The sequence below is a fragment of the Colletotrichum spaethianum genome, assembly GCF_022836535.1.
Source record: "Colletotrichum spaethianum MAFF 239500 DNA, contig07, whole genome shotgun sequence".
Lineage (NCBI taxonomy): Eukaryota > Fungi > Ascomycota > Sordariomycetes > Glomerellales > Glomerellaceae > Colletotrichum > Colletotrichum spaethianum.
The window spans coordinates 1,269,471-1,281,774 of record NW_026054777.1 but is presented as its reverse complement, the minus strand read 5'-3'; the positions used below and the strand labels follow the sequence as shown (position 1 = coordinate 1,281,774).

The following is a 12,304-nucleotide window of genomic DNA, read 5'->3' as shown; positions in this document are numbered from 1 at the left end:
GCGTTCCACTTAGCCCCAAGGGGCACTATCGTCCGTATTGTTTCAATTAAAACAGGCAAGCTGACTCAATAGCATAGTGTGGAACGCTGTCGCCAGCGGGACCTACGGACTTGGAAAGAAAGGAGATACATTATTAGGTTGAAGAGCTTACAAGAATTCAAGTATATAACAATGATGAAGAGAGAATGATGTTCGCTGTCACCCTTCACCCTTTTGTTTGAAGTGCTGCTAGCACTACTTCCATTCTTTCGCCTAGTGTCTTTACAGACAGTTTCTATCGTTCCTTGAGGGTTTCTTAGATAAACACTTTCGTTCAAAAAATCCGGATTCTTCATACAACATGTGGCAGGGATCACACTTAGCCCTTTTGCTCGCTGCAGCGACTATTTTCACTCCTAATGTCCAGGCCGTCAACAGCCTTGTGGACTTGGGATACGCTCAATTCCAAGGGGCTGTGACTGATGCCAAGCTGGGAGTGACAACTTGGAAGGGCATCCAGTATGCCGCTCCTCCCATTGGAGATCTCCGATTTGCCGCACCAGTCGATCCCGTTCAAACCGGCTTGGTCAACGCTACTGTCCACGGTCCCATCTGCCCTCCTCAGCAGCCAAACGACTGGACTGTGTCTAGCATTAACTCCCGCTTCACTGTCGACGAAGACTGCCTCTATCTGAGTGTCACAGCTCCATCCAATGCCAAGACCGATTCCAAGCTTCCCGTTGCCTTCTTTCTCCAGGGTGGAGGATTCGGCTCCAATTCCAATGCCAACTGGGATGCCAGCGAAATCGCATCGGATGGCAACGTCATTGTGGTGCAGATGAACTACCGTGTCGGCATGTACGGCTTCTTGCAGAGCGATGAGGTTCGCGCGGGCGGTAGCCTCAATGCTGGTATTAAGGATATGATCAAGGCTCTTGATTGGGTTCAAGAAAACATTGCGAAATTCGGCGGAAACCCTGAGCAGGTTGTCCTTGACGGTGTAAGCGCTGGCGGTTCGGCTGTCGGTCTCTTGATGGCTGCCGACACCGGTGGAAAACAACTCTTTGCTGGTGGAATTGCCGAGTCTGGCGGCTGGGTGACCATGCGAACTATGGAGCAGGGCCAGGGCCAATACGACTGCCTTGTCAAAGAAAAGGGCTGCTCCGACTCCCCCGACTCGCTGTCCTGCCTGCGTGCTCTAAACCAGTCCGCAGTCCGTTCTTCAAGCTGCTGGTTCAATCCCGGTATTGACGGAGAACTCTTTACCGACAGCATGGTGAACCTATTCAAGCAGGGCAAATACACCAAGGTCCCTACCATATGGGGCTCTTGCGCCCAGGAAGGCACCATGTACTCTGCTCCGCAGTCCACCAACTCTACCGAGGAGGCAAACACTTGGCTGCACGGCCAAGATCCCTCTCTGTCTAACGCCTCCCTCACCATTCTTGATGAGCTGTATATCGACGTGTCTCAATCGGTATTTCCCGACTCCGGAGTCAAATGGCGCCAGACGGCTAACGCCATCGGTGACATTGGCAACCATTGCATCATTCGCAACATCCAGAACTACCTTGCCCGCGATAAGGTGCCTACATACAACTATATGTACGCTGTACGAGATCCTAAGTCTGAGGCTGAGGGTTTCGGTGCTTACCATACCGTGAACACGTACGCATTCTGGGGTCCCAACCGCACCGATGGCTCAGCTCCCACATCGTACTTCGACATTAACAAACCAATCATCTCTCAGTTCCGCAAGTACTGGGTTTCTTTCATCCGCAACCTGGACCCCAACACCGATCGTGAGAGGGGTGCCTCCGAGTGGAATCTCTTTACAGGCCTTCAGGGCCGCGAGAGACTGTTTGTGCAGACTAACAACACCCATATGGAGAGGATGAGCACTTCCCAGGCCCTGCGCTGCGATGTTGTGAGACCCATGTCGGAGAACTTAGGGAAGCCGGCTGATGAGGGCATTGTTACCGAGTTGGATGCGGCTTTAGCGGCTGGCATCAATAGCACGACGGAAGACACCAAGTTCAAGAAGAGACGCGTTAGACAGTTCTCTCGGTATCACTAAAGTTGTTCAACTTTCAACAAAATGAAAACGACCCGTTATGGGCTGAAATTCAATACTCTTTAGAATGAATCTTCAAACAATGCGTTATCTTTAATGCAGTCGCTATCTAAGGGGGTAGAGTAGGCGTTGAAACCTCGACGAGTGACGACGGCCTAACAATTCTTGCCAGACTGTAAGATCAATTGGTGGTGGCCATGCATTCAACATCTCCCTGTCAACAAGATAAGAGTCAGATGTTCGCTACGGTCTGCACCAACTGAAGAAGGGGGACTTACAAGAGCTAATTTGATTATCGTAGTCGCCAGAATACCCCTCATCATCAGCCTCTGCAAGATTATAGTTGTAACTAAGAGAGACACCACGATCGTCGCCCTTGTCGTTGCAGCCGATAAATCTTTTATGCCTTTTGTTAGCTTAATAAATCCTCATGTTTGATCTCGATATACCTACTTATAGAACTGGCAGAGGCCACCGGTATTTGTGCTCAAGGAAGTCGTTTGGTTGTCGTACTTATCGATGAATGTTTGGTTATTGTTAAAGCTGGAATAGCTCACTATCAAAACCATTTGTCAGCCATGTGCATCTTCCAAGGTGAGTAGGCGCCACCCTGCATGGCCGAAGTAGTGTGTTCTCACCGCATCGCCCCGGGGGTGCGCCGAAGGAAAGACAGTTTCTCAAGAACCCGGCGTCGGAACACTGCAAAACGAAGATATTTTCGGGCGTCACCGCGGGTCGATCCGGGTCGGGGCTGCCATCCCCAGGTACTGCCTGACGCTTCTGGGCGGTACCACCAAGAGTGATCTTTGGTGCTCTTAAGAACGCGGCGTAAGCCTCTGGGTGATCAGATTGCACTACATCGGCAACGTTGATGGCAAGGCTATTTTGAGGCGCGGGAAGAGCAATGGCCTGCTGAAAGGCTAGTGAGGCCAAAAAGATTGATGTAAGAGTTGAATACTGCATGATGAACGAGATATGACGACATGTAATCAAGGTAATTGTGACGCAGCATCCGAGACAGCTGTCTCTGCACGCCTGAAAATGGAAAACAAAACAGCCCAGCCGCCAACCTTTCGAAAGGTTGAACACGCGCTATTTAATATTCTACGCAGCGTCTTTGCCAAGCAAGTCTCTCCTCTTTCTGAAAGGTACGAGGCCAGTTTAAGTTCGCAGTTTAGTTGCGGGGATTACCATGTGCGAGTCACCATCGAAAAGTAAATATCGCCCGCTTCTCCAGTCTTATAGAAACGCTGATGAAATCGAACCAGGCCGTCAAATGGCCCCGTCTCAACGCCCGAAGTCGCATCAACAAACCCAATTGCCTTCCTAGAAACCCAGGACCTCGTGATATCTTCAACATAGGTAAGCTTGAAGAACTCAGAGCCCCAGTATCAAAAAACATGCAAAGCCAGGACTTGGCGGTATATCCGGTTCATCCGAGATTAAATGAAGTGCAACTTATCTAAACTCAGTGTGCGCGGTCATAGTATAGATGTAAGATTTACCTCTTTCATGTTGTAGCGAGTCATCTAGTAGAGTCTTTGGGAGCACGGCGCCAAGTCTGATGAATGCTAATTCGAACAAGGATATCTAGGGGCACATTGCCAGCGGAATTCAACAGATGCGCCTAGAATTAAACCTAATGATGACACCGAATCCTTGTTCATCGGATAAGAATTCCTCATTCGAGGCCGAAGCGAAGAACTCGGGTACCATCAAACGTGTTCACTACAAATTGACAAGATTCTTCACTGGACTCAGCCCTAACCGGCAACTTTCTCCGTTACTCAGTCGAATAGGACTTACTGGTGTTTTCACAAATGCTTTGAAGAGCTACCTCTTTGCGAGTGTTTGGATCTCAAGCTAATATTTTTCATCCCTAAAGCTGTCTGCGCCGAAGTATCGATATCGGTATTGAGTACGGGTGAAAGTTCTTACAGTTGAACGATTTTTAACAAATCCTACGATAGAACTGATTGTTGCCAATTGAAATGATTTTGATATTCTACACGTCTTAAAATTGCTTTAATCTCTTAACATGGTCCTTGTGGCAACGCAGTCCTGATGCACATACTTTCAAAGCACAATAGCAAGCTAAGGGGCGTTACTCAAGAACTGAGCAGCTTTACCATCGAGTAATACCGGTATATCTTAATTAGTGAGAAAGTTCTTAGACTCCTAAATCTAATAATAAACCGCAGAATGTAGCCAAGTTGTTGTGGCGATTGGCTGGCCAAAGTTCTTTGGTTCTAGAAAGCAGCACTCGCACGGTTCCGCGCCCGGCGCGGCGCGTTGATCTTCACTTCCCGAAAAATAAAACAAGAACAGTTTCAAATAGACGTTGAACGGCTTTTCATTCTCGGACAAATAATTAACGGCAAGCGTGTCTACATGCGAAACCGCTCATTCGAACGACAGCATATGAGTATTTTTGCCATCCGATTGTGGCTTGGACTTCCTTACCAGCGAGATTCGTTCTGTGTTATTACTTCTCATTGGAGACAACACCAAGTAGCCTTGTAACGTCGGTCATGGGTGTAATTACCTTCTTGTTCGTCTTTGCACTTTGCAGGGACTATTCGAGTCCAGCACGCACAGCTTCTCCATTCAAATCGAATCTGATCGCGCGAACGACCATATGCTGGTGAGGACTCTTGCCGACTGTAACGATAATATTAGTAGCATGGAAATAATAGTTTGAACAACACCTGCAACTGGGTTACGTAGCATTCATGGCTATTCAGATGTACTTCTCATTCAAGGCTGCGACCACGACACCACATTTTTGACATGAAACTTCACTCAGCCTTCCACAACAAGTAACTACAAGAAAGCTCCGAAATTTCAGTGCCGCAGGATTTGGTTAAAATCTAGCATAAATTTGTACCAGAACGGAGCAAGCAAACGCCATGGAGATCTCATATTCTCATATTGCTAGATGAACAACGGGAAGAAGTGGCAGATGCACACATTGTAAACCCTTGCACACCGAATATCGACCCCATTTCCGGCACCGAAGCTGAATAGTCCTCCGCTACGGAATGACCCCGCAGGCTCCGGAAGCCACATCAGAGTCCTTCTTTGATTAATTCTCCGCGACACCATTCCAAATCTGGCCTGGTACCATTCGTGGCAGATAGAGCTCGGCCCCACTGGTGGTTGCCCCCTTGCAGACTTTCTGCGGCAAAGCACCGATATTCTGTCCCAAGCTTCGAATAAGCAACACAGTCCGGCCGCATCTGCCACAAAGGCCCCCGTATGTGCTACTCAACAAAGCTCCCACATATTAAATCATTACACCCATATCTAAATCGTCTCCTTCTACCGTGCTTCCTGGCACTTGAGGCCCCAGATCGGCGCTGAGATCGTCCGAGGATGCGGTCCATGCGCCGAGCCAACAACGACAAACTCTGGTGGGCTGTGCGGCTGCATGTCCCTTGAAACCAAACACCGCCCATCAGCTGTCACGCCAGCGGGTGTGAGCACAGCGCCCCAACCTCTTGAGCTCGTCTTTCTGTCTCGATAGGCGTTTCGCGGGCATAGCCAAGATGAGTCCGTCCAGTCTGCCCGCAGCAATGGGTTGTCCACTTGCCAGCTTCCCTTTTCTTCCAGCTTCCCCTTCATTAATTCTTTCACACTTGTTTTGTCTCCAAATTGCTCCAGCTGCAACAAATCAACTCGTTACCCAGAACCTGTCTCTAGCGTGAATAGCGCAACCTGATCGACCATGGCCACCGCCAACGATTCTTATTCCAACCAATCTTCTTGGGGGCCTCTTGACACACTGCAGGCCTTCCCCAGCCCTCTGGAAAAGCCGGTCCCTTATTTCATTACTGCTTTCTTGTTGTTTGTCTTTTATTTCTCCATCCAGCAGGCGGAGCAGACACCTCACACAGATTTACCCATTCTCAACCCGCGGCACAAGTGGGATTTCGCCTGGGTGAAAGTCAAATGGGATTTTATCTTCAATGTCCGGCACATTGTGGAAGAGAGGACGAAGACCAGTCCCGATGAGCCATATCAAGTTCTCACGGATGCTGGGGATATGACGATTCTCCCTGCAGTACCCTTCGCCAACGAAATTCGCAACCATGAAGATCTTAGCTTCGACCGCGTTTTGGATAAGGCAAGCGTTCCTCACGGTATGTGAGATGTAAAACGAGTATATTGCTAACGATTGCGCGAACTGCAGAACTTTCACGCTCAGCTACCTGGTTTTGAGCCACTCAAGGAAGCCAACCCGCAAAAGGCGGTTCTTAAATACGTCATCCGGACAAGATTGACCCAGTTCTTGTGTATGTATTCAATATCTCTATTTGGCGCTACGTGACTGCTGATAACTTCCCAGCGAAGCTAACGGCTCCTGTTTCTGACGAGACGACACTTTCTCTAACCGACACTTTTGGAGAAGAAACAGGTGGGTAGATTGCATGACTGCTTTAGCAAACTCTGCTGACAGCCCCTAGAATGGCAGACTGTTGTAATTAGGGAGGAAATGCTCAAAATCGTAGCCCGAGTTTCCACTCGCGTTTTTGGCGGTGAGAAGCTTTGCCGCAACCAGGCCTGGTTAAAGATCACTTCCGAGTATGCCAGAACCAGCTTCCTCGCCTCCGAACTCCTCAGGATCTTCCCCAAACCTCTCCGCAGCCTCGTCCACCAAATCAACCCTTTCAGCCGGAGACTCCAAGCCCAGGTGAAGGAGGCCAGGGATATAATCAACCCCATTGTCGAGGAGCGTCGGAAGGAGAAGAAGGCAGCACTGGACCGGGACGAAGAAGAACCCGAATACAACGATTGTCTCGAGTGGTGCGAGGAGTCCTCTGACGACGCCAGCTCTGATCCTGCGATGATGCAGCTGGGACTCTCTTTTGCCGCTCTTCACACTACGTCTGACCTGATCACACAAGTCATGCTCGACCTTGCCAAGTACCCCGATTACTTTGAGCCCCTTCGCAAGGAAATCACTGACGTTATTCGCACCGACGGCTGGTCTCGTATGGGTCTCTACAAGATGCGTCTCCTCGACTCTTTCTGTAAAGAGACTCAACGCCTCCATCCCATTGGTATCGGTAGGTTTCATCCTCTCGATGTGTCTGCTGGCTTGTGCTAATGTAGAGATTTTATAGTCGCGATGCACCGTGAGGCTACCAAGCCTATTACCCTTTCCAACGGCCTAGAACTTCCGGAGGGCAGTCGCATCGCCGTCAGCTGCCAGCGAATGCGCGATTCCTCTGTCTACTTGGACCCCAGCCGCTTCGATGGACACCGTTATCTCCGAATGCGTGAGTCTCTTGGCGCCGGCAACGATGGAGCCGCCCATTTTGTTAGCACCTCGCCTGAACACCTTGGGTTCGGCCATGGCCAGCATGCCTGTCCTGGTCGATTCTTCGCCGCCAATGAGGTCAAGATTGTTCTCTGCCACCTCCTCCTCAAGTACGACTGGAGATTGGCAGCAGAGGCTCAGCCTAAGTCCATTAATTTTGGCTTCACCATCGAGGTTGATCCCAAGGCTAAGCTTGAGATCCGGCGGAGAACTGGCGACTTAGGCATGAAAGCATAGGAGCTATGAGTGCCATGCGCGATGGTTGGATAGTTTCGCATTATCGAACATACTGAAATCCATGAAGACCTTCTGTCATTGGGCTCGCTTTACATGGGTTAGCTGGGGAAATTGTAATCTAGGTCAGACAGCGGTCATAGCAATGAGCCAAAGAAATTGCAATAGCTCAGCGGTCAATGGAATTCGTACAAGTTGTACTTCAAACTACATTTTGACCCGCAGACTATCCCATCGAGTGCGGATGGACCTCATTCTTGCCAAGACTAAGAATGTCCTACGCAGTCTTACTTCAAAAGTCTTCTTTTCTGAGGTCTTCATTGGATTGAAAGTGCTAGTCAATGGTTTCAATTGGTCTACACCTCCCTTGGCAAAAAGAGGTCCATTCGCACTTGGTGCGACAAAATAGAATTTTGGTCAGTTTCCGCTCTGTCATTACGGATGGTTGCCTCAAAAGTAATGATCAAATTAGGCTGCATAACTGTTGACTTCAAGAGCAGATAAGTGGTCGAAGATCCGGATCGACTTAACATCTTTCAATGTTCTGCCGGACCCCACGTACTCGATCTGGCAAGCCTGCTCAGGTGCTCACCTTCGACTTCATCCCTTCTACGGCCCACAGCAAAGCTTCCGCCACGTTGTGCCGACGGGTATGCATCACCGAGGCATAGGTCTCGCATCCTTTTCCCCGGTTTTCAAAAGAGTTAAAAAAGTTAAGCTTCGACCGTTATACTTTAGCGGCCTATTCTCGGGGCCTTTCATTTCATAATCGGGAAATTAGAATACAGTAAGCTCCCCTCGTCAACTGTTGACGCAAAAGGTATCCTAAGGACATGTATTTTCCGTAAAATGTTGTCGCATGTGATTCTACATCGCCATAGTAGCCTTATAGAACACAAGTAGTGGTGCGCATACAATTCGGACGCGGGACAAGTTGCTGTCATCGTCCGCGAGTGTCTGGAACACTGACGATGATCATCTAAGGAGAGCGATCCGGCCGAAAGTCGGCCTACTAACTAACGCCAACTTCCATGTGTATTCTCTTGCGTCGCAAATGTAAGATCATTCAAAGTTCTAAACACCTATATCGTAAGCTGTAACCATCTAATCTTCCTCTGACGGCCACCCAGCAGCACGTCCTACACACCCCGAGGCACAGATGTATACATCAGACGCAAGTTCTTAGGTCGCTCGAGCTTGGACAAAGGCGTGAAAGTTTTCCTTGGTCAGGCAAAGGAATACCTCTCTTCATATGGGAGAAAGCTGGCTCACGCATTTGTCTTGATCGATTTTGGGCCTTCTCTGTAACAGCGTGAGGATAAAGAGTGTTTGATCAACTCAAAAGTAAAGGACAAATAAAGGACACTAGGTCTATATCGTTTCTCAACTAGTCCATCTGACCATGAGAAGTCTTCCATTGTTCAATCTCCCCCACTAAGTCCTTAAAGTCATTGATATTGTGCTTTTCGGCCAAGGCCTTAACATAAGGCAGCTGTCGCGTTAACCAATTATCATCATGACCCGCCTCGGGAATGACCATTCCGCCCTCTCTAATTGCTAATATCGGCGTAAAAACAACCATAAGTAACCTTTTCGATTCGTCAAACTCGTCGTTTCCTTTGATATTCTTGTCAATGGGTTCTCGCAAAGCCTTGTTCCAAGCGTCTTCGATGCTGGCTGCAAGGTTATCGAAGTCCTCCTTTGTTCGAGAAGCCGACGTCCGCACCAGCGCAACAATGCGATTAGAGTTGCCGGAGTGCAGCTTTCCCGCCATGAAGTAGGTTCCGTCGTCAGTCTTGGAGTCTTGGTAGCTGAAGCTCACATGCACGAAAAATGCAGGCGTGCTGAAAGCTTTGCAGTGCAGGTTTGTGATGGATAGGGCGATGGACTGTCGCTGTGTTTGATGTAGAGGATACGTGTGGTAGATCTGGTAAAATGGCATTGTGTACTATGATGAAAGTGAGATTTAGCACAAGGGAAGCGTGATCTTGGCTCGTGGAAGTGGTACTTGGGGGTGGGGATGACTTTTCAGGAGGACAAGAAATGATAGTCTTGGAGATTGCAACTACATATATTTTCCCTGACAATGCGATGAGCACTGCTACCTTGGGCTGGATGAGTAATCCGTTTACCTTGGTTCTGTGGTAGTCAGCGCAGCGTGGTGACCAACGTCACAACGACCATTCATGCATGGTGCGGGGTATCTCGACTCTACTTTCCCTGGTTAAGTCCCTCTATTCTCAAGATGGAACGATACTGAATTATGATGATATCAAAGTGCTAGCTGTTCATGGATATAGTCGATGGCCCGCGGCTACCTGACGAAGAATTCCCTTCGCTTCCAAATCTCGAACCAGACTCGCAAGATGAAAGTCGCAACCCCTGGCCATCCTAAAAGCCATCGTCACAGGAAGATACTCCGCGTGCAAGGATTTCGTACTATTGTACGAGACCTCGCCAATTGGTACCACAACTTCCGGAGCGCCAGCCATGACCGGAACGGAAGAATCGTCGAAACCGAGAGGAGGTGTTGTGCGGGACTCGAGATACACATCACGATATGATGGTACACCCACGGACCAGGGATAGACATAAAGGCCCTCCGAGCATGACTCCGGGTCATGTCGTCCGTAGCCGGCCGTCTCATACCAGCTCTTGAAAACAGAAATGTTTCGAAGCGCGTCGGCGTAGACGTCTTCCGTTGCATAGGTTTGACCCCACTGCCATCTAGCTAGCGGCCCTGGGTTGATGTACGGTTGGCGGCCGTTAAACTTGGCAGCATAGTCTTCGAAGAACGGCTTACCTAGTTGCTGCCATTGGTCGTGGGAGACGAAAACGCCGTACGTGAGAAAAAGCATCTTGTTGACATCCTCGAGTGCATCGCCGTGGGATTCGTACCATAATTGCGTGTAATTGGCAGGAGTTGAGTTGGCTTTCAAATAGCTTTCAAGCTCGCCCACAAAATTATCGATCATGCTCATCGCTTCTTCACCAACACTGTTTCCTGACCAGGCGCCTCTTTCCGCTGTTGAGCGGTAGAGAATGGACGGATAAGAGGTGTAATTAGAAGCAAAGTCAGGATACCAAGCCTGCGTGGCCTTGGCCCAAAGGCTACCGCTGCGGGCAAATATCCCAGCTGTATCCGAGACTGGGCTCAAAGGAATGACATGGTCGAGGGAGATAGCTCCAGTCGAGGGTCTGTTGCCAAAGAGGCCTTGAGATCCTGCTGGACCTCGCATTGAGCCACCCGTATCACTTCCAACAGCCAGATCAAGCCAATCGTATGCCGCGATACCGGCACTTGGGCCAGTAGAAGAGCCACTTGGGTCCTGATACCCGTCGCCTCTAGGGTTGAAGGGTGCATGGAGATCTACCCAGTCTGCCGTGGGGCGGTCGCCGTTGGCAAACTGAACGGTACCCATCTTGCCAACAAGGACAGCACCAAGATCGATCAAACGTTGAACTGATGGTGCTGTGTGGTTCTGGCGCCCATACAAGTAAAAGTAGGCTCGATTGCCTCCGCTTGTACTGACACCCTTTACGTGAAAGATGTCTTTGACTCCGAAACGAAGGCCGGCCAGGGGCTTCTCTTCAGTCATAGTGTAGTAGAGTCGCGAAGGAACCGCTATGCTCTTGGCCATGACATTTTCGGTAACTGCCGAAAGGGGGTTAAACCCTCCATTCTCGTCGCTAACGACACCCTGCACGAATGCCAAACTGTCGTCATCATAAAGCCGATAGGCCTTGAAAATATTCCCGGTATATGCCGACATGAAATATGGACCTTTGGGCAGGCTCAAGAACGCAACTCCAGTAGTCACATTGCTGGAAAGACCATGAATGTTACTGGAGGACACAACCACTGCCGCGCCCACTTCAGTGAGTTGACGCGCCAGAGAAGCCGCTTTAAATTCAGTTGAGTCTGGTCTTGCGGAGCGGAGGTAGATTGTCCGCAAAAACGCGGGCTGAAAGACATCATCGTCATTGTCGTAGGCGGCGGTAATGTTCAATAGCTCATCTGCAAAAAGTTCTCCACTAGATGTCTCGATAATCGTAAGAGGGAAAAGATCTTGTCCAGGGATTTGAGCGGCAGCAAAAATGAAATTTCTGGAAGTACCATTCCCAAACTGACCAACGGGGACCCCACTAGTGTAATAAAAGATACCGTTGAGCTGAACAACCCGCCCATGATCGCTGAAAATAGCGTGAACAATGCTCAAAGATGCTAATAGGAAGGCGAGAGACCACATCATTAAGTTGATGTTTCGAAAGTATTGCTTATGGCCTGGTATAGGTGGCGAGCGAATGAAGCAAGCAATTCCAATTGATTTTAAGAAATTCAGTATTTAAGCTTGAATATTACCGAGAAGCGTCTTATTCAACAAATGCAGTCCCATTTTTGTGTGTCACGTTCATGCTGCTATTAAAGACAACTCGATAGGAACAGCGTTATGGGCATAGATAAGGCGATAACCAGTCCAAGAATATAGTTGAAGGCCATCACTACAGGCCCCAAAGCGGTCTCCAACCTGGCCATCAACGGAGGTAACGGATTTTGCATGCAGGTTGATAGGCCTCCAGAGTTGGCCAAGAATGTCGGAGAACCGAATGTCAGCAGTCTGCATTGGCGTTGCTCCACCACCTAAGCCAGTATTGTTCCATCGGCCGCGTGCTTATCGACAATAACCCTAGCT

The 12,304-nt window shown here is 49.2% G+C and overlaps 4 protein-coding genes across 4 annotated transcripts; 2 read left to right on the top strand and 2 right to left on the bottom strand.

Moving 5' to 3' along the window:
- Nucleotides 1–340: 340 nt before the first annotated feature.
- Nucleotides 341–2,056, top strand: ColSpa_03779 (putative secreted lipase; the record flags this gene model as incomplete). The annotated part of the gene is made up of 1 exon (XM_049269991.1): nt 341–2,056. The coding sequence occupies one exon, from the start codon at nt 341–343 to the stop codon at nt 2,054–2,056; it is 1,716 nt and encodes a 571-aa protein (XP_049125948.1).
- A 3,724-nt stretch (nt 2,057–5,780) lies between these two features.
- ColSpa_03778 (cytochrome P450 monooxygenase TRI1) lies at nt 5,781–7,613 on the top strand (the record flags this gene model as incomplete). Its single annotated transcript, XM_049269990.1, has 3 exons — nt 5,781–6,195; nt 6,520–7,122; nt 7,180–7,613. The coding sequence occupies 3 exons, from the start codon at nt 5,781–5,783 to the stop codon at nt 7,611–7,613; spliced, it is 1,452 nt and encodes a 483-aa protein (XP_049125947.1).
- A 1,384-nt stretch (nt 7,614–8,997) lies between these two features.
- ColSpa_03777 (uncharacterized protein) lies at nt 8,998–9,552 on the bottom strand (the record flags this gene model as incomplete). Its single annotated transcript, XM_049269989.1, has 1 exon — nt 8,998–9,552. The coding sequence occupies one exon, from the start codon at nt 9,550–9,552 to the stop codon at nt 8,998–9,000; it is 555 nt and encodes a 184-aa protein (XP_049125946.1).
- A 372-nt stretch (nt 9,553–9,924) lies between these two features.
- ColSpa_03776 (amidase 1) lies at nt 9,925–11,383 on the bottom strand (the record flags this gene model as incomplete). The annotated part of the gene is made up of 2 exons (XM_049269988.1): nt 9,925–10,001; nt 10,051–11,383. The coding sequence occupies 2 exons, from the start codon at nt 11,381–11,383 to the stop codon at nt 9,925–9,927; spliced, it is 1,410 nt and encodes a 469-aa protein (XP_049125945.1).
- Between the last annotated feature and the right edge of the window lie 921 nt (nt 11,384–12,304).